The 22822-nt window shown below is 46.3% G+C and overlaps 1 protein-coding gene across 1 annotated transcript in view; it reads left to right on the top strand.

Moving 5' to 3' along the window:
- Nucleotides 1-21444, top strand: part of LOC142583613 (solute carrier family 2, facilitated glucose transporter member 8-like) — a 40867-nt gene extending 19423 nt beyond the window's left edge. The window contains exons 3-6 of the mRNA XM_075694103.1: nucleotides 2380-2603; nucleotides 4967-5247; nucleotides 15469-15741; nucleotides 21090-21444. Of these exons, the coding sequence (XP_075550218.1) occupies nucleotides 2380-2603; nucleotides 4967-5247; nucleotides 15469-15741; nucleotides 21090-21444 (1133 nt within the window). The remainder of the gene's footprint in view (nucleotides 1-2379; nucleotides 2604-4966; nucleotides 5248-15468; nucleotides 15742-21089) is intronic.
- Nucleotides 21445-22822: the final 1378 nt, after the last annotated feature.

A 22822-nucleotide genomic window follows, 5' to 3' on the forward strand; every position in this document is an offset into this window, starting at 1 on the left:
CAATGCCAGATATGTTACGTAGGAAGACACCGACGAAAAGCTATTTACAAGTATATTTACAAGGCAATACGCTTCGCTTGGCCAAGAGGCAACAGCCCGCGCTAGCTTCTAATCGTCGTCGTCGTCTTCACACTGTTCGCCTTTCGTGATCGCACATATTGTGCCGTAGCAATATTTTTTTTGTACGCGATTACACCTTCGTGGGTGGATTGGATATCGAAACGCCCTTTTGGCACCATTTTACGAGGGGTGTGCTTGTTAGTAAATACCCTTAGCGCATTCTCTTAGTCAGCGTGATGAAACGCTGTTTTGCACGAAACATACACCTCTCAGAATTTAAGGGTGATCTGGCACTTTAACATTTCAAGAACGCAAAAAAACCTTGCGGGCTTTGTTTCCAGTGGTTTGCTTCATTTCGCTACTCGAGCACATCATATGAGCACAGTTGGCTACAGATGTTATGCTACAGCTTCATGTATATAGCGTCCTCTGTGGGGAAGAGGAGAGACAGGGCTGTGATAGCAGCTAGAGGCACCCAGGCGCTCTAAAGACACTGCATTATTATCTGCAGTAGCGTTGCTGGAGTGTCCGAGAAGGGCTACTTCCGAGTGACAACGTCGAGTGCCACCGTTGAAATTTCGCCGCGCTGCTGCATGGTTTTTTTTTTATTTTCTTTCTTTTTAGACTCCTCTCTCGGAAGTCACTTCGGGATTACTTCGGCGGGCATACAAACACTAGGGTACTGATATAATAACGTATATCGCTGTAAAAAAGCTTAATGTGCATTCCGGCAAGGACACTCCTTGGGGGAAAGGGCGCAATTGCAACAAATCACTCTTCCATACGGATGTATTAGTTTATACAAGCACCCTGTTTTATGAGTGTAAGTGGGTGAGTTATCGACACAAAACACCTGAAGGCAGCTGCGGGACAGAATCATTTTTCAAGTCGATTTTTGTTACACGTTATTGTGTTACGAAGTTGAAAACCTAATTTATTACTTGAGTTCCAGAGCATACGCTGAAAGCAACATTGTCATGTATGCTACGTATTAGTACATGACGGAACGTAGACGTGCTTGTTACACTGAAAACCCAATTTTCATTGTTTTAACAGATATGAACACTCATCATTGGATGAGGTGATGCTGCAACCTGTGATTTTCACATCTCACAGCATTCGAAACGTACTTCACGGGTGCTCATGGGGTCTCTCAGGACACAACGGCCTGTGCAAAATTAGTGTCAATTTTCTCTAAAGCCGAGGGTAAAAACATGGTTCAACCACTTGCACACAGTTCCATATATATTTGATTCTGTGCAATGTTAATTGCTATGGGAATGAACGCACTGCGCAGTACAATGTACAGGAGTTCTCATGAGGGTCATGTAAACGTCTTCGGTTGCTCAATACAGTAAACTTTTATGCGGCAGCTTCCTCCTTGCATTAAACAAAAATATGCCAATCTAAATCACCTCTTTGAATCTATGTGAAGTGAACGTTTGATAAAGCGTTTAATCAAGTGCTATAACTTTGTCCCTTTTACTTCTCCGTCTTTAGTTTAAAGGAAACACTCACTCAGAGATAATCTCATAGAGCTAATCGGCATTGGCACAATAGAAGTTTACGTACGAATGACGCATTGTGGTTAGAATATCGCGTTGCTGCGGTTTGATCCCACCATCAACGATTTAATTCAAACTTCTTTAGGTATGAACTATTCGGCTACACAGCAGCAGAACCCAGAAGCCACAGTCGCGGAAGTCCCGTCCCGTGCCCACCGCGGCGGCTTAGGCGATATGCCGTTGAGCTTCAAAGCCCGAGGGCATGGGATCAAATCCGGGCCGCGGCGTCCGCATTTCGTAGGGGACAAAATTCAAGATGAGCCCACGTACCGTGCCTTTGGTGCACGTCGAAAATCTCAGAAGGTCAAAATTCATCCGCAGTCCCACACTGCAACTTGCCTCGTAATCATATCGTGGTTTTGGCACCTAAAAGCCCCAGATATTTTTACGATACTCCGGAAGGGTTCGCAAAAAATCTTCGCTCTCATAAAATGAACTTGAATTTGATTTCATTGAAGAGAGAGAGAGAGAGAGAGAAATAAACTTTACTGCTAGACCAGGCTTCTTGAGCCCAAAGGTGGGTGGCCTCCTCAGACCAGGTAGCCATGGCTCGCTGCCGCCACCTGAGCCCTTTTCACCAACCATAGCTGGTTGTCAGGGTCTTGCGTCACCAGCAGAGCCTCCCACTGGCCTTCCGATTTTTCCTCTGAATCCGCTTCTCCCTGTATGTTATCGCCTGGTGGTGATGATGAATCTAATTGAAGAAATCCAGCTTTCTTGTTTTCTCTGATTCCTCTCGGCCTTCGGTATGCAGGACTTCCGCTCTGGTGCTTGGGAAGCCGGAAGACGATACTGGCATGCGCCGTGGGGCTGTCCGTTTCGTGGATCGTGCTGGCAGCATCCTTCAACCTGGTCGTGCTGTTCTTAGCGAGGGTATTGTGCGGGCTGTGGCTCGGCATCATCACCATCGGCGTGAGCCTGTACGCGGCCGAGGTGGCACCCGTCAAGAAGCGGGCCTTCTACACGGGACTCACTGAGGTTTGAACGAAACTCCTTGACCGTCACTTCCGTCAGACTCACAAAAAAAATGTTTCGAGCTAGATTATAATACTGCACTTGCGGAATACCAAATATATTAGTCTTACCACAGGCAGACAGACAGACAGACAGACAGACAAACAGACGCAAAAATACAATTTGCATGAACACAACAATCACGGAAGTTAAAACGTTTGCATCATAAAAAAGAAAGAACAAGTCATAGATCGGAAGCAAAGAAATGACAAAAAAACCTTTCAAGGACAAAACATATTCAAATATACAGACCAGGCAGACTACAAATGTCAAAACAAAAAGAAATTGCGTGTCTTGAAAGTCGCGCACGAAGTTAGATCAATGTCAGTTATTACCACATTATTTAATAGCTTAGGAAGGTTTCGCCCAATCATTTGCTTTGTGTAGTTTGTCCGAGGAAAAGGTACTTGCTAGTATTAGTGTACGCTAGTGGAGTCGTGAGCCATGCTTTTGCGTAGGTCTACTATTCTTTAAAGTGAAGGGCAAATGCAGTCGAAGGCAGCTGAGGTAGTCTGGTGGAACTTCGCATGAAGTGGGCAGAAGGCCGGTATAATTGGTGACCGCTGAGCGAGGTCTTCGTGCTTTGTTACCAGAACTAAATAAATATGGGTGGCAATGCACCACTGCTTCCTGTGCCGTAATAGTTCTCGATACTCTCCGCCCGGGGCTAGTTCACTGAACAAAGAAGGATTACACTGTTTCAAAACGTCAAGACATCAGTAAATGAATGTGCTGCATGTATAGGCAATTAAAACGAACATTTCAATAGGCTCTGTGATAGAATAAAAAGGTGCAGCCCCACTGCGCTGTACTGCAGTGCACTTCAGAACTCAAACGGCTTGGGCCCGAACACCATGTCTCCGCGTTGGTTCCGCGTGCCGTGGCAGCAAAAGTTTCATTTTCGATAATATTTACGCCAGGAACGCAGTAAAGGAGGAGGTCTTAAGCTTAAATACATGTCGTTAGGGCTTCCTTGATAGCAATAATATCTCCTTACTAACAGCTCTTTAAGTCTATAACGCCTTGCACGTCTCTGTACTCCGATCATTCACGGTATATTTTGTAAGGTTAAATCCCAATTGACCCTTCATTCAAAGAGAAAAAGGACAAGTCGAAATTGTCATCTACTAACTCATTTCAGACAAACCTCGTTTTTCCTGTCGCAGTAAGGCACCGTGTATGTTCGTTAAATTAAACCCCAGAAAGTCCATAGTTGTCTTTAGTATTCTGGAGGGAGTTTGGAGCAGCGGGTAGTTCAGCACACCAATGACTAAATAATTACCATCCTTGTTAGCTGTTACTCAATTTTTATTTCGTACTTTTCTACAAGATCACTCTCCTCCAATAGAAACAAATGGGAGCAAGTATTTTTAATTTTGTTTCATGTGTAATAGTGTCTGGGATTGACTTGGAGATTAGTGTACAGTGTACAGCCTCCATCAACGCCAAAACCCAATTTTCGGACCGAACCAAATTTCTATCACTCTTTCTGTCATGCTGTCTTTATACTGAGACGCAGCTTATGCTCGAACTAGTCACGATAAGATATTTTTTTAACATTTAGAACTAGATGTAGATAATTGTGCTACTTTAGACGCCCATGCTAAACAAAAACCGTGCCATTTGTACGTAGAGGGATGTAAAGCAATATCGGTATAAAAGGCGCACTACCTGGGTATTGACGAGAATTTCAGCGTGTTGCTTTGTAACACTGCTGTTAATCAGTGTTATTTCTTGCGTGAGAAAGCCTTCTACTTTACAACATACACGACATCTACTTGTCACAAACACTTTAATCATTTTTGATATGTAGGGCGTCTTCGATAAGAGATGCAGATCCGTAATCAATATATTTTCGTAGTGATGGCAACTGGCCTATTGGGGTTTAAATATTCGTTCTACAGGTCCAAATTTTTTTAGTGGCACTGCCTGCGCCCGTGTTTCCAATAACTGTATATATTTTCAGGCCTCAAGAACATCCAGTCTCAAATCGTGACTGGAGGGGGCATGACTTCTACAGCAAATAAATGTCTAAATTAATTATCGGGCTTTACGCGCAACAACCGCGATCTGATTACGGGGCACGCCGTAGTGTGGCACTCCGGATTAATGTTGGGCCAATGTGGGGTTCCTTGACCTGTTCCCCAGTGCACCCAGTAGACGAGCCTTCGTGCATTTTCTTAAGGCCCCATTCCAAATGTGGCCGGCGCCGCTGCCGCGAAACGAACCCGCGACCTCGTGCGTAGCAGCCAAACGCCGTTAGCCGCGAGCCACCGCGAGCCACCGCGGAGTGCAAATGACCGTTTCAAACCTCTTTTGTACGCCAGGCGGCCACCTGTTTCGGCATCGCGATGACGTACATGCTGGACGGCATCTCGTGGCGACTGCAGGCCACGCTGTGGGCCACGGTGTCCCTGTCTCTGTTGGGCGTCGAGAGGTACCTGATCGAGTGCCCGCTCTGGCTTCGCGCCCGGGGACGCCACCACGAGTCGGACGCCGCTGCCGCTCGCCTCTACGGCATGGTCCGGCCGCCGGAGCTCAGGCGCGGCAGCAAGGTCGACGTAGGCGCGGCCGCGAAGGCTCCCGTGCAGAACCGCGCGTTAGCCAGGCTAGTATAGTATACGCATTCTGAAAACTAGGGTCGTGTGCGCAGTAATTTTTTTTTTCAGATTGCGTAGAATGGGAGTCGAATGCGCCAGAAAGGGAATCGAATCGAATATCGAATGCTTTTCGAATAGATTTCAACAAGGAAATGTTCTTTCCTCGGTTACTACAAAAATATGACAATATCCTAGTATTCGCAATATTGGCAAGTTTCTTTTATAGGAATCATAACGTTGGAAGTTATAAAACCTTTTTATTAAAAGCCCGACTGGAACATTCAGAACTATAGGTAGTCTGTTTGTCTAAACGGAATTGCTCGCATTGATGGCGGTTTAAAAGAAAACTCTTGCTGCCTTTCCCTGAATAACGTGTAGCGTGTTCCCCTACGTAAATTCTCGCATTTCGCGTCTACCATGGCCCCCAAGGGGTAATTTATCGCGTTTTTGCTCCAGTTTTATGTTGGATTGCGTACGCTTGAGCGTTTAGAGTATTTAGAGTAGTTTAGAGTAAGTTATAGGGGGGGGGGGGGAATATACTTTTATTTGGTTGTTCGTTATTCGAAATTTCCAAATTTATTCAGAGCCTCTACAGAAAACAAGTGAAAGGATCAGCATCAGGGTACGAAAACTCAAGCCTAATGTTCCAGATGACTATAACAGCTGGATATGAAACAAAGCGGTGAAATCAGTGTTGCAGTACCTGCATTGCAAAAGTGTGCATGCGTTTAATTGGTGTACCCTTTCAAAATGTTTCTGCAACATAAGCCTTGCGACAAGTCCCCTGAAAAACAAGACTTACTAGTCTGGCGCTTGAATGTTTTCAAGGGTAAGAGCGTGTCTTGTCTCGCGGAAGAAGCTATTTAGGCCATTTGGTAGGAAGTTTTCAAGTTTCTCGATGTGATGAATTTATTGCACGCTGACAACCACCTCAACACACTAGCGTTGCAATGTGGGCTTGTTGCTATGACATTTCGGAATGCCAGCGCATACATGACGAGAACACCAGAATAGCCGTGTTCTGTGTTCACGAGTTCTCGTGTCACCGTCGTCTTCATTGCGCTCGTCGCCTTAAAGATGCCTGCACGCCAGGGGCGTAGCCGGGAGGGGGGGGGGGGGGGAGGGCTTATGGGACTACATAACATAACATGCTTATGGGGCTCAACATGTTTATTTGCTTTGTTTGACGCATTATACAGGGTGTTTTAGCTAACTTTAGCCAGAGTTTAATAATATGCCGATGCACTCTAAGACGACGTGACCAAATGTATGGTGCTCATTTTGTACGCATTGTGTAGCTATTTTTGTATTTTGCTTAATTAGATAATTACTCAAGATTAATTAACTATCTTCTGAAGCAAGGAAGCTAGGAAAAAGATTCCAATTAGAAAGCTTCATAGCGCTTTGCAAAGCATCCGAATAAACAGTTTCTGTTTTTCTATCTAATAAGTATTAGTGTTTTTCAGCTCACTGCGGATTCCCGCGAAATACAAAAGAAACAACGTGAGATGCCCGCTTGCGTGTCGTGATTGCACTGCTCCCAAGCTTTCCGCGCACAAACAGCCATAGGTGCACTAGCTGCCACTTAAAAAGCGACAGAGCAGTGACGCAAGCGTTGGCTGTTCGATTTAAGCTAGCAACCATTATCTCCTGCGCTGTGTAAAGCGACTGATGGACGTGGTTGTAGTGGTAGGTGGTAATTCCGGATAGCGATAAACAGACTTTCGTGCATCGACCGCTAAAGTGCGAGCAATTTAGTGATGCCTTTTTCCAACGAGTAAAAATCAAACATGATCCTTGCCCTAGTAGCTGCAAGCAGACAGAGACTGCAGGCTGCAAGAATATTTTGAAGCTGGAACCCGGGTACGCGACTGAACCCGATGACCATATTCAACACCTACGAGTCGCTGAAGCAGACCGGCAGCTTCACAAGAAAGAGGCAGAGAGCTTGAGTCATAAATAATGAGGTTCGCTCCAACGTTTTGTCTTTCATGGCAGCTAACGCACACGTGGCACGCGCAGCGTGAGCGCACAGCTCGGTGTGTCCGACTCAACTGCCTGGATGATTTTGAAAACAGCTGGACTGCACTCTTATCACCTGCAGTTGCATCAATGCCTGGAGTCAAGGGATCTTCAAAAGAGACCCAACTTTGCGAATTGGATTTTGATTCAGGAGGAGCAGGATTCTGACTTTCTCACCAAGGTATCCGGGCTGACGAGATGAACATTTCCTGAAATTGCCAAGTAAATATCCACAACGCAGACAATAGAAGTGAGCAAAATCCCCACTGGCTAGGAAAATCCCGCCACCAATATCAGTGGTCTTTTAACGTTTGGTGCGGAATATAGGACAGCACAGTCATTGGCCGAATGTTTTTAACAACACTCTGACCGGCAAGAGGTATGTCAGTTCCTCAAAGGGTAGGTTGAAAACTTCTGCTGCAATATGCCACTAGCCCAGCTTGACGCAATCTGGTGTCAGCACGACGAGGCCAATCAAGCACGACAGTCAAGTACGAGCAAGCCTTGATGTTACTTTCCCAGGGCAATGGATAGGGAGAAACGGGCCTGTGCTGTGGCCGCCAATGTCCTCCGACCTTAACCCTCTCGACTTTTTCTTCTGGAGCTATATTAAGGCTCACGTATACACGACGGTAACGACGACTCCAGAAGCCTTACAGGAGAAGATAATTGAAGTCTGCCACAGCATTTCACCGGCGGTGCTCAAGGCAGCGACAGCAAGCGTTCTCAGAAGGCCACAGTGTTGTATCGCTGCAGAAGGTGACCTCTTAGAGCGCTTGCTGTGAAAACGCATGAAAAAGAAACGTAAATTCAGTGAAAGACGGCGTCTGGGCATTAATGATACTCTTATTCCACCATTTTCACCTTCTGAAAACTGAGTTCTTTTATTTAGGGATGTTCAATTTGTTTACAGCTATCGCGAAATGACGGACCTGTTGCTTCCGGCAGCACAAGCGATAACCGCTGCCTCTGCTTATCGCTATAACGAACATTTGCGAGGGGAGCACATCGCTGGCGTAAATGCCACAGCCGACGCCTACGTGGTTGCCCTGTCGCCTTTAAGTGGTAGCGCGCCTGTGGCTGTTCGTGCGATGAACGTTGGGGAGCAGTGCAATCACCACGCTATATATATATATATATATATATATATATATATATATATATATATATATATATATATATATATATATATATATATATATATATATATATATATATATATATATATATATATATATGAGAGAGAGAGAGATAGACAAACTGTTTATTCGGAAGCTTTGCAAACCACTCTGCATCCCAACTTCGTTACTTCATAAGTTGGTTTGTTATTATTGACTAAAAATCTAATTAAGCAAAATACGAAATATAGTGTGACACACTACGTACAAAAGTGAGCAACTTGCACTTGGTCGCGTCGTATTAGAGTGTACCAGCATATTTTTAAACTGTGGCTAAAATTAGCTGAAACACCCTGTATAAAGTGACTTTTGCTTAGATACGTAGATTTATATTGGTTACTTATACGTATATTTAAACATCTTGTTGCGAGGTTTTGTGGATACATGCAGTGAACTTTGTTTGCAGAGACACTTTTTTTTTTGCTTTTTAACAATCTTTATCTTGGCATTTATGTATTCCATTGTACTTCGAATTTCTAACCCCGCAGGGGCGTCTGCGTCAGCAGGCGTTTGGTGTGTTGCGACACCACGTACCCGAGCACACGAGGGTTGGACCCTCCCGCATCTAGCCATGCGCGGCTTGGCCGTGTCTGGGGAAAAGGGGATCCTGGGGGTTGAGCCGATGCTGGGTGTTTGGACATTTAAGGCCCCCTGGCGGAGGCAACACACCCCTTTTGCCTCTGCTTCACATAGACGGCACCTCCAGAGTAACCCACCTGGAGGAAACCGGCAGTCGGCTTTTCCTGTCTCTCTCTACCCTCATCCTCGTCTTTCTCTTCTACTTTTAATCTTTCCTGTCCTCTCATCTTTTCCATTCACTTCGACTTTTCCTGGCGAAAAGGGTTAACCTGGTGTGGCTGTCCTACCTTGGGTATACCATATAGGGTTATAGTAACGGCATACTGCTGGCGCTGTGCAGACTTGTTTATATGTTCTGCCACGTCCCTTTGTCGGGCACCGTGGTAGGTGGTAGACGCAGTTGCCGAAGAACACACTTTTTTCTATGAGATCCTCGAACCCGCTTTCACCCGATCGTGCCTCGAAAAGGGTACGCACCGACGCAACCTCCCTATTAATTCCCAAAAACAAAGAAAATTTCCCGAAATTCCACGTTCTTCACTGCGAACAACTATCTACAAAAGCTAGAACAATTTCACCATTTCTTGTGGCCAAGTACCTAAAAGAGACCATTGGAGCTGGCTATAAGGTAACAAAGATGGCAAGTAGAGATTTGCTCATCGAACTAAAAGACACGGAACAGTACAACAGACTCGCACATCTCGTAGCTTTTGGTAACATCCCTGTTTCTGTGAGCGCACATCGAACCATGAACACAATAAAAGGCGTAGTATCAGATGAAGACCTAATGACATTGAATGAAGATTTCTTGGATGGATGGATGGACCAAGGCGTAATCCATGTGCAGCGCGTCAAAATCAGACGAAATGACAATGAAATCCCAACAAAGCATTCAATACTCACTTTCAGCTCAACTACTCTACTCAAGACTCTTGAAACCGGCTATGTAAAACTTAATGTTCGACCCTACATTCCGAACCCGCAACGTTGCTTCTAATGTCAGCGATTTGGTCACGCATCCCAGAGCTGCCGAGGACAACTTATGTGCGCAAAGTGCGGCACAACCGGTCACTCTGCCGACGACTGCAATAATGAGGTACATTGTGCGAACTGCGACGGCAGTCACCCTGCATACCCCAGAGCTTGTCCAGCCTGGAAGAAAAGGAAATAATTACCGTAAAATTTAAGGAGAACATAACATTCTGTGAAGCACGACAAAGGGTTTCCTCGTTATTTTCACTGAAAACAACTTTCGCTGAAGTGGTGCAACGAGGGGCGGCACCACAACAGCCTCTGGCGGCTGCCCGGACCACACCTAGCGTGCCGAGGCTTGCGCCTCCCGCCCCTAAGGTGGGAGCAGCCAGCGCTGCCCTGCCATCTCTCAAGCTCCGGCAGCAGCCAGGGCACCACAGAGGCCACAGGGGTCGTGTCGACCTCCGGCCCGGTGGGCACGAAGACTTCGTCGCTTGAGATGAAGTCTACGCGACGCACACATCGCTCTCTGGAGCGGGTGTCCAGTGCCTCGCAAGAGGCTGTGGACACCAGTCCAAGCCAAACGGCGCAGGTAGTGTCGAAGGAGTGGTGTGGTTCTCTTGACCGCTCCAAAAAGGACAAAACGCCAATTACAGGGCCTAACAAAGGCTCTGTAATGTCTTTCTCCTCCCTTTTGAGACATACAGCACAATTTCTTTTAACATGGACGACATCATACAGTGGAATGTTAGAGGTCTATTAAGAAACCTAGATTACGTCGAAGAAATTATCTCTAAGTTTAAACCTAAAGTGCTGTGTGTGCAAGAACCCCACCTAACGTCAAAGCACACCAACTTCCTCCGACAATACATGACCTCCCGGAAAGACCGCGAGGATGCTGTCGCATCATCCGGCGGTGTAGCCATCATTGCTGACAGAAGTGCAGCGTGTCGGCATTTGAAGCTCCAAACGGCCCTTGAGGCCGTGGCCGTTCGAGCCGTACTTTTAGATAAACTCATTACAATCTGCTCTTTGTATATACCACCACATTATCACCTTCACAGACGGGACTTAGAATCATTAGTAGATGAGCTCCCGGAGCCCTATTTGATTCTTGTTGATTTTAATGCACACAGTAGTTTGTGGGGCGATTCACGCTGTGATGCGCGAGGTCGCGTCATTGAACAGGTGTTTTTTTCCTCGGGAACATGTCTCTTGAATACGAAGGAGCCCACATATTTTAACCTCGCCAACAAGACATACTCTGCCATAGATCTTATCATTTTATCACCGACGCTTTTACCTGATTTTAAATGAAATGTGCTTAACAACCCGTGTGGGAGTGACCATACCCCAATAATCCTAAGTACGCGGAAACAAGATCAACTTCCCCCGCAGGTCCCTCGGTGGAAGGTTGACTCAGCCGATTGGGAACAGTACCAAACTTTTGCACACATGACTTGGACTGAGATGTCTGGTATAACTATAGATGACGCGGTTGCATATTTTACAGCTTCTATACTTGATGCTGCCTGTAAATGTATTACTCAAGCGAGTGGTATGGGTTCCAAGCGGCGTGTTCCCTGGTAGAACGATGCATGTAGGCAAGCACGGAGGAAACAGAACAAAGCGTGGGCGATGCTTCGCGATTCTCCAACAGCAGAAAACCTGTAAAACATTAAACATGTAAAATCCCAGGCAAGGAGCATGCGCCGACAAGGAAGACGAGAGAGTTGGGTGAAGTTTATATCAAGCATCAACTCGTACACAGACGAGAGAAAAGTATGGATTAGAGTGAAAAAAGTTAAAGGGCAACAAACGTATTCCTTACCTCTGGTAAATAGCCACGGAGAAAGCCTTGAAGATCAAGCCAACTTTCTTGGTGCACATTTTGACTACCATATGGAGCTCCTCACACTACTCCGAAACTTTCATAAACTACAAAACACAAATAGAACAGCAAAAGTTAGAAAGAAAATGTGCTAAAAGTACGGCGTACAACGAACCATTCTGCATAGCAGAACTGCAGGCAGCGCTTAACTGTTGTAATACATCCAGCCCAGGTTTAGACCGCGTAATATATGAGATGTTAAAACAACTACCATCCAAAACACTCAAAACCCTCCTTTCGCTTTACAACGTTAAATGGTTTTCCGGCGAGATCCCCTCTGTTTGGAAGGAGGCCATTATAATTCCCATTCTGAATCACGGAAAGGATCCTTCCTCTGTAACAAGTTACAGACCTCTAGCACTAACAAGTTGTCTATGCAGTGTATGCGCAAAAATGATTAACTGTCGCCTACTACACTACCTCGAGTCAAACAAATTGCTCGGCCAATACCAGTGCGGGTTTCGGGAGGGTCGATCTACCAGTGACCATCTTATACGCATCGAGGCACGTATCCGTGAAGCTTTTGTCCATAAGCAATTTTTCTTATCTGTGTTCCTTGATATGGAGAAAGCTTATGATACTACGTGGCGGTTCGGGATATTGAAAGACCTGTCACACTTAGGTATACGAGTTCGTATGTTCAATGTTATCGAAAGTTATCTGTCTAATCGCACATTCCGTGTTCGAGGGGGCAATGTTTTGTCACGGAAATTTGTACAGGAAACTAGAGTGCCGTAGAGTGGGGTGCTTAGCTGCACGCTCTTTATAGTAAAAATGAATACTCTTCGTCTACACATACCACATAACATTTTCTATTAAACATATGTTGACGATGTGCAGATAGGGTTTCAATCAAGTTCTCTTGCAATCTGTGAGCGACAGGTCCAGCTTGATCTTAACAAGGTCTCCAAATGGGCTGATGAGAACGGGTTCAGACTGAACCCACAGAAAAGCACCTGTGTCATTTTCTCTAGAAAAAGAGGCCTGCACCCTGATCATGAAATTGTGTTGCATAGTGAGCGTATGCCTGTAAACAGGGAACATAAATTTTTAGACGTAATTTTAGACGCAAAATTAACCTTTGTACAGCACATACAGTATCTTAAAAACAAATGTATGAAAACAATAAATATCTTAAAGGTGCTCTCACGCACAACCTTGGGCAGTGATAGAAAATGTCTCATGAACTTGTATAAAAGCCTCATACGCACACGACAAGACTATGGAGCCATAGTTTACCAGTCGGCTACTCCAACTGCTCTGAAGATGCTAGACCATGTCCACCACTTGGGCATTCGCTTGTCCACAGGCACCTTTAGAACAAGCCCAGTGGAAAGCCTTTACGTTGAATCGGATGAGTGGTCACTTCATCTGCAGAGAACATATTCGTCTTTCATGTATTTTCTGAGAGTGAACGAAAACACTGAGCAGCCCGCGTTTTCCACCATAAGCGATTTGTCCAGTTGTCAACTTTTTCACAACTGGCCCACAGTGGCAAAGCCTTTCTCCCTGCGTGGTAGAGACATAGCTGAAGAAACAAGGGTTCCACTGCTTGAATACCACCTTACGTCCCCTGCTATATACGGCCCCCGCCGTGGCAGTGGCAACCAAAAGACTGTGATACATCTTTTGTAGCTGTTACAAAGCGCGCGCCCGTTGCGCACATACGAATGTACTTCCTTGAATTACAGCACAGATACTCCTCTCCTGAATTCTTTACAGACGCATCGAAGTGTAATTCTGGCGTATCTTACGCTGCGGTCGGTCCATCCTTTTCGGATGCTGGTGTTCTGCACCCTAACACAAGTATTTTCACAGCAGAGGCCTACGCCATATTGGCCGCCGCTAAACACATTAAAGAATTTAATATCCCAAAAGCAGTTATATACACAGACTCTTTGAGCGTCGTAAATGCTTTGAAAACTGTCAAGACATATCAAAACCCTGTAATTATATCTCTTTACTCAGCATTACTAACCATCTATGCGTCCAAGCAGCATATCGTCGTATGCTGGGTGCCAGGGCACCGAGAGATAGAGGAAGACGTGTTGGCTGACCAGCGAGCCACATCTGTCCGCACGAACGCTTCCAACACTTCCACGACTGTCCCTGCAATGGACCTCAAGCCTTCAATAAGAAAAAAGCTAAGGGCATTCTGGCAGCGCCTGTGGGCGAAAGAAACAAAAAATAAATTACATGTTATCGAGCCGTATCTTGGCAACTGGCCGCCGGTATCAAAGAACCGCCATACAGAAGTAACACTTTGCAGACTCAGGATAGGACACACATACAGCACACACGCATACCTCTTGTCCGGTGGCGATCCACCCACGTGTAATAAATCTGGTGAGCCACTTACCGTGCTTCACATCCTGCTGCAATGCACTGAATTAGACGCTAATAGGAAAAAGCATTTCCCATTACCACACCGGCAACAAATTCCACTTCATCCTCTAATGTTCATAGGCATAGAACCTCTCTTTAAATATCAATCCTTGTTCGAATTTTTAAAAGATGTACATAGTTTTCATGTTATATCACCAGGAAATCCGTAGCATGGCCTCTTAACTGAGGTTTCTGCTGCGGTAACTCCATTAAAAGAAAGCACCTGCCTCCCAGCCTTTGGGTTCAAAGGCCTTCCGGAGGCATAGGTGCTATTTGCATATTCTTGCATTTTAGCTCCATGATCACTTATCACGCGTACCATATACATAGACAACTACATGTATTACTATCATAATTTTATACTATATATCATTTTACGCTTCTATGATACGGATTGATCTTAGGCCACTCTACAGCCATGTTACATCCCACCATCGCAACTCACAAATCAGCGCTTAACAAAACATTATCAGTCATGGCGCTCTTTGGCCATAACAGGCCCTTGCGCCACTAAGCAATACACATTCATTCATTCGTTCGAATTTCTAATGTATATTTTGCAGAACTGCTGCTTTTTATGTGATCTCTGTTGCGACTACGATTTCGGTGCAATTACAATACGCAACCGGTGACAGCTGCTCCTGCGCAGTAGATTGGAATGAAGGACAGCGTCACTGAGATTTTTCCCTGGCCGTTGCATACGCAAAGAAAATGTACACAAGGCTTTCGAATCGCAAAGTATCATTAACACATTTGTCCTCAACTTGTTCATTTCACGGCCTTTACATTTATCATATCAGCGGCATGCACTGCTTTGCGGGTTTCGCACTGATATAGTTCTAAAGTTCCTGGGATATTTTCTTTCTTAATGAATAGACAAACAACGTGGAAGCGTTGATATCAGTTAATTTTGGCAGAATTTTTAGGACATAAGAATATATTCTCTTATGAAAAAATACTTATTTTACTTGTCTTGACAGTGCGTAGCGTTCAAGAATTTGTTTGCAGCATCTTTGGCAATTGCAATGCAGTTATTATACATGTATGTGATCCCTCGACAAATTCTGTGATTAGGCCAAGCTCCAACGCGAGCCCCCCCCCCCCTCCCCCCCCTTCGAACGAAATTCCTGGCTACACCACTGCTGCACGCGTACACAAGACGGAAGCCGTCTAATCCAACACCCTTTCCCGTGCACTCGCAGGCGTCTATGCACGTGCCTGGCGCTGCACCTGCTGCAGGGGGCGTCGTTGATGCAGCTTTTCCTGTGCCGCGGGATGCAGACCATGGCGAGCGTGGTGGATGAGGTAGCGGCGCCATTGGCTGCCTTGCTCATGACGAGCATGCAGGCCGTTTTCGTCGTCGTATTCGCCTCCCTGACGCGCATTACGGGACGCCGACACCTGTTGTTCGTTTCCACGGCGCTGATTGCCATCTGCTTTGCCAGCTTCCAACCCTTCGATCATTTGATATTCCGGTGCGTACTACGTACAGGCGATCAGCGATGCTGTATAGTGAGCGTCATGCAGACTAAATGGCAAGAACCTTCTTGTGGGCTAATTACTACATATCTATTAACAATACTCTGTTAACATAAAAAAATCGCCCCAGTCACAAAAGGACATAATGACAGGACGTCCATCTGTCCTGTCAGCGTGACCTTTATGGACAGTGTGGTCCTGTTTTTCTTTTTGTGTACGTTTGAGTCATTTGACAGAAGGTGGCAGGACGGAACGGTACTCGCTACGACACGGTACCTATGGGTCAGGAAATGGGTTTCCGTTGACCGGTCCGTAGGTTGACGGTTGCTGTACCTTAGTGCACAAGCTTCTTGAAGACAGAATCCCGCACACCCAACCTTTCAGTTGTCTCAAAAAAGGACATCATTGGCAGGCGTGTGACTTGCTTATAATTAAGCTAGCGTTATATATGTTTGTCATTAGGTTACGAAACATGAAGTAACACGAAGCACCAAGTGCGAGACATAGCGCAGAGAACGTCCAATTTTTTTCTTTTAAATATCAAGTAAATGGAATTACTAGTAGCATAGAATTGAACAAAAATATTTTAGTTGGGGGAAAAGTTAGCCCCAAGATTTTCTTGACTCGGAACACATTTCAAATCTGCCGCGGTAGCCCAGTGTATATGGCATTGCGCTGCTAGATTCGCGGTCGTGGGTTCAATACCAGCTCCGTCGGCCATGTTTCTGTGGGAAAGATATGCAAGAACGCTCGTGTACTTAGATTTGAGTGCACATTACAGAACCTCTTGCGTCCAAAATTATTCCGGAGTATCCCACTACGGCGTGATTCATAATCACATCGTTGTTTTGGCACGTAAAAATCCCGGTATTTAAATACCTCTTTGCAAAAAACGTGGGTGCACATCTGCACAACATTTTTGCGACTTTGTGGAGATAATGCGTAGAACGGGCTTTCTATATTTGTTGTATCGTAGTAAGTGTGTTGTAAAAGCAATGAGAATTATTTTAGGCGATGTGCTTCTTTTTCCCCGGCTAATGCAAGAATAGCTGCAAAAGACAAATCTGAGTGTGATTTCATGCGCCAATACAAGAGGAATTCACATAAACCATCTTGAAAGAAGCGAATGAACAGCATCATCTTAGATTCCGTGGTGGTAGTGGGACAACATGAGAATATGAATGCTGGATGAAGTATTGGCTTCGGCTTAAGTATAATGCCTTGGAGGTCCCGGCCAGCTAAAATCCGAAAGAACAAGCAGTCCCCAAATCACTACTGTTCGTTCCGTTACCAATATCTTCTCATTGGCTACAGACAGCTTCTGGAGTACCTCGAAGCTTTTTAAAGCTGGTGCTCGTAGTTATGTTCGACTCTGCGGTTCATTAGAGAGGAATTATACGTCGATACATTTTGAAGCATTGCCCTTTCTTAGTTCGTTGCTGTTTCGAGCCGTTGGCGCCATCTTCAGCGACCAAGTGGACAAAGGCGCCAGAACATTCTTTCACCAATGAGATAGGAGTGCTAGGTGACGTAATACAAAGCATGGTTCCCTGTAACACCACCAGATGGCGTTGCCCTCCACGCATCACTAAAGCCCTTTAAAGGGAAGCTGAAACACTTTTCGAAAAAAATTAATTCCCTGCGGCATTCTACAGTTCTGAGTCCACTGAACACAAATATCCCGTTTAAAAAGGGCGGAAACAAACGCAAGCGGCTGCTTTTTGCATGAAAACGCGCACCAGCGCCTCAGGGCATCGCGCGAACGCCGCTGTTGCCCTTGATTGGTAAGGACCGCTTTGACGTCATTCACGGGGATCGCCGGTCAGCGCCGCCGTTTCAAAGCGTAGCACGCTGTTCTGTTCTGGCTTGACAGCTGAGTTGTAAGCATTATGGAACGTTCTCGCTCTCTCGGAGGGCTTGTATTTTCGCCGTACATGTTCGAACCGACAGCCGATACTGAAAACGATGGTGGTACAGATACAAAAAACGAGTGTATGTTACATTGAAGAAAGGTTGGCGTCCCTTTATACTTTGCTTTTTGCTTCTTGTGTGCATGAAAACTTTTTGGAAGCAATCGTGAAGTAATACCATTACGTTTTTGAAAGCGGTAATTGGTAATGTAATTCAAATCAATGAGCGTAATAAGAAAGTAATGAGTAATGTATTATATTTACTTTCAAATAATAATTTCGCCATGCGTGATGCATAGCTAGTTAAAGGTAAGAAAACATTTTTTGTCCAGCAGCCATGCCTGTATTGGGCTAGACCACGTCGAACGCTGACAAGTTCAATACCTCACAACGTTACTTCATTATTTGAGCCCATTCGCATTGCCACGGGCGCGGCTCTGCCGACGCTCGTTTTTGCGGCATTTCGCTGCTGGTAGCAAGCTGTGAGTGCGAAATCTACGGAACGAAGTTTTTACACGACGAGTTGAACTACTCTAACGCGAGCATGAAAATATTACCGTAACGCCTCATGTCGTGCGATTTGAACACGAATGTTGAATAGCTAAACCTGCGGGCACCACGTGACAGGACGAATAGCAAATACCACTGAATGCGCAAGCGTACCCCCGGCCAGTTATTTCACCGTACCAAACAGCGCCGAACAAACAGCCTTAGTACAATGTTCCCTGACAAAGTAGAGTGGCAAAATAGGATGAAAACGGCGAGCACTTTGCACGCATGTGCATATTCCCGGCTGTGCGTCCACCTCGCTTCGTCATACGCCGCTGTAAGGCCGTTTGTTCGACACTCAGGTGATCATGCGCTTAAAAAAATGCCTGTGTGCATATTAAAACCCTTACCTCACCCTTTCCCCTCTTGGTGAAGGCCGCTCTTGGAAGTGGCAAGGTGTTTCTCTTGTGGGAGAATATAGACGGAACAACGCCGGCCTTCAGTCGCGCCGATTTAATTGGAATACCGATTGCCCGCATCGTTGTCAAGCTCCGGTAATAATCACTGTCGCGGAAATGGTCCCAACACAGCACAGTTTATTTCGTCGGCGAGAAATTATCTTTCCTCACCGCACGGACCCACTGCGCTGCAAGTTTCTTGTCCTTCGGGAACATGTGAAACACCACATTGTCTCGCCCACCTGCGTTCGCACAGCCGAATGCTGCACAGAACGAGGGCATGTTGGACGCCCTCGGCTGTAGGCACTGACGCAGCACAGAAACGAAGCACAGTTCACGAAAATCGCAAAAGAAACCTGAGCGGCGTAAGATCTCTCGCAGCGTCGTTTAGTAAAGCGCAGGACGGAAAGAAACATGCCAGCACGCCGGTCCGGCAGTACGGTCCCCGGGAATGATGTCACTCTCGCCGGTTCTCTCTTCCGGCTGCTTCCTCACCCGGCGCTCCGGGAAGCGACGGGGCGTGTCCGCGGGGGGGATTTAGAAAGCGATTTCTGCCCCTTATATTGACGGTACAAAGAAAAAATTTTAGAACTGTAAATTAATAGGTATGTTCTTCATAACCCCAGCAATTCATGGAAATTGAAAACCGTTTCAGCTTCCTTTTAAACTTCGTAAAGTAGCGACACTCTCCTCCTTCGCCTTCACTCCTCCTCGTTTCTCCTCTCTTTCACGTTCCCTCCTCGACCGTGGCGCCGCCTACATTGCTCGAGCGTAGCAACGGCGCTAACATGCGCTCCTTGCCACTCCGTAGACGCTTCTCGAGCAAAAATGGCGCTGATGCACGGCGCGAGGGCCCACGTGATGCTATTAGGCCGATAGCGACGCGGCGTCGACCTTGGCCAGAGCGCGCGAGGAGGAGGCGGCATTGTTCAAAGCGTGGCACTACTTTGCGAAGTTTAAGGGACTTTACGCATCACAGGCGGCGAAACCTACTCATTGCGCCCGCAGCGTCGTGGAACTTTCGCCGCGTCGTGGTCACGCCTCGCTTTTCCCTACAAAAGTCGATGGGGACGCGGGTGTTCGCAGCCGCATCGCGTTAACCGCCGCGTGGCGTTAACCAGATAGTGTCTGACTTCACGATCTTGGGAGCACCACCGACAGTGCCTCCATCGCCGCACTGCTGCGCACATGGCTACGCCGGTACATGCGTAGAAAGCAGGCGAGCACTCGAGCGCAGCGTATTAGCTTATACGAGAGCACTATAAAACATCCTTTACCCTGAAATAACATGGAGGAAACAGAACATAATACCCACAAGCGATTCGGCGAGCTCGACATTGGCAGCGACAGCGCTTAGCTCATACCACAGCTGACGCCTAATAACTTGCATTACACACTTGTAACCATACTGCGAATTTTTCGCAGCTAAACCAACTGCCGACTAGAAGCATTTGCGATGGACTGCATCTCATGCACAGCACATACAGCTTGTGGGAGCAAATGGTGACGACTGCTGCGTCATGCCATGCGTCGTATGACTGCAACACTGAATTGCGACCGATGTAGTAACGTGACTACCCATTGTGACTGCCGAACACGTGACGACATACCCATCTAGGTAGGCACGCATACCTGTAAAGCAGGTGTGCGCAACTCAGTTCAGCGTGCGTTACAGACATATGGAGCATGGCGTGACTCGATTATAGAAGGCGCTTGTAAGTGTCACGCATAACTGTCGCACCAATTGCGCGGGGCTAATAAATAGATAACCATAGGCAAGCGGTCTGAACTTATATGCAGTTTCATGGCCGCAGTCTCGCAATCGTGTGGTGGCAGTGCCATTTATATAATATTTGGGGTTTTACGTGCCAAAACCACTTTCTGATTATGAGGCACGCCGTAGTGGAGGACTCCGGAAATTTTGACCACCTGGGGTTCTTTAACGTGCACCTAAATCTAAGCACACGGGTGTTTTCGCATTTCGCCCCCATCGAAATGCGGCCGCCGTGGCCGGCAGTGCCATTTGTTTAGGTCACTGCAAATTCACCAACCACACAAGCAAAAAAAGAACAATAGACGTTTCCAAATAACACCATCTACTTTTAAATGTCATGGTGTTTCATGCCTTACTCAATGTTCTCTATGTGAAATTTATCACACAGGGCGACACGTAGAAAACAATACGCGTATGTTGAAGTGACGAACCAAGGAGGAATTCGAGATATTGACTACCCCTTCTTTCACGCTAATTGAAATGCCACTGCCAATATAATTTCAACTAGCCTTACACCCCCCCCCTCCCCTTAGTATAACCATTATCTCCCAGAAACACTATGATCAACATTTCTGACATGATATCGCGTGTACACAGCCCGAAAAACGAAAGCGAAGACAAGAGAATGCCGCATGAATTATTAGAAAAACTATGCCCGTGGATTACTTTATGAAGAAGCCAGGGTTAACCATATCTATTTTCGCTACACGCAGCCAGTGGTCGCTACAGGGAGTGCAATTCCAAACCAGTTGGAAGGCCGTGTACTCAGTGAATCTCCTGGTGCTGAGCTACTCGGTCGGCCTGTGCCACCTGCCTTCCCTGCTTACCGCCGAGCTGTTCCCGGGTGCCGCATGTTTGCACTACGTTGGCGCCCCGGTGGTGTGGGCGGTGCGCTGGCTCCTCGCTTTCGTCGTGCTCCACTACGGCCACGAGCTGGTGACGTTCGCGCGCAAAGGGCACATGGCTCTCATGGCCGCTGCGGCACTGGTGATGATGTGTGGTGTCCTGGTGGCCATCATGCCCGAGACGGAGGACCGAACGCTGGCTGAGATCGAGAAGCGCGTATGAGTAGCGTCAGCTACTCATATACGCTATTGGGACGCCGGAGTCATATGTTCGTGTTGGTATTGCGGCTGTCGATTCGTTCGCTTGAAATAAGGTTCGAGTTCAGCGAAACCAGTGGTCGGTTCGTCCTTTGTCGTGGAGGCGGAGTATCGTTGCATAGTTGTCACGGAACACACTAGGAGAAAACACAATACACACGGGATGATGCGCAACCTAACAACTGTTCTATTCACTTTCGGAAGGCAGAGTGTTTAAATAGATGTCGACAAATAATAAAAAGAAACTAACACGTGAAGCGCGCCTGCTCTTTTATAACCACCGCCGCCTGACTGCTTTTGTTTAGGTTTCATCGACGTAGTTTCCTTGTCACTCAACGCAATGGTAGGAGTGCTGATGCATACGTCAAGTGCACGGGACAATGTAGCCTGGATTATTTCTCTCTTCCTTCCGTTATTTTCGCGCGCCGATACTGCAGTCTATTTAGGTGGCGCCGTACAATCACAGCAATGAACATCCACGTTTTCGGGTGACCATGATCGTGTTTCCTTCGGGTGTGTCCTGCCAGGACTACGCAGCGCAACTTCCTTTTCTTGCTATGTTCGTTGCATCTAAACCGGTGATCGAATTGGGAACGCTGCACCGGGATTGAGTGCCCAGCGGTACTTATGTTCTGGATGACATCGGGTGGCAACGAAGCATGGACTTTCAGCGGAACATCAAAGGCTCATCAGTTATGGTTCATAGCAGAAATATGAGAGAATTCAATCACAATTGTTTTCTCAAAATTGTCATATTTCTGAGCACATTGTAAAAGGCGTTCGCCTTCCAGGTGACTCACTGTCAGACGCACAGTGCACTTTTCTCATGGTCTTTAGATTGTTCGAAACTTTTCTATAGAACTCGTGTTTGAAGCCACTCTACAGCTACACACATCATTCACCTCTCTGTTCAGCAAAAATAAATTCCTTTGCCTTTTCAACAGACTGAAACATTCCAGAGGGTACATTCCATGTCCGGGTAGTATGGAAAGTGGGGAACCTTTGTCACTCTGTTTTGCCTTAGCCGCACGCTCAGCGCTGCGCGGACGAGAGCATTGTTGATACGCACGAGCGATTTACCTAAGTTTCAGAAATCTGAGGGGGGTATCTCTAGCATTTTATTTTGACCAAATCTAGTGCGGATCAAATACTCTTCGAGTAATGAGCAGCCGTTTGCACCATTAACATGAAGCAGTGTTTGCAGCGTGTTCACAACATCAACAAACCTTTTTGATTAAGATACACATTATAAAACGTTTTTATATTAAAGGGATCAATAGAGCATTAGGAGCAAATAATCATCTTCTGGAGTACTCAGGAATATTCGATGAGCGCGAATCAGA

The sequence above is a fragment of the Dermacentor variabilis genome, chromosome 5, assembly GCF_050947875.1.
Source record: "Dermacentor variabilis isolate Ectoservices chromosome 5, ASM5094787v1, whole genome shotgun sequence".
NCBI lineage: Eukaryota > Metazoa > Arthropoda > Arachnida > Ixodida > Ixodidae > Dermacentor > Dermacentor variabilis.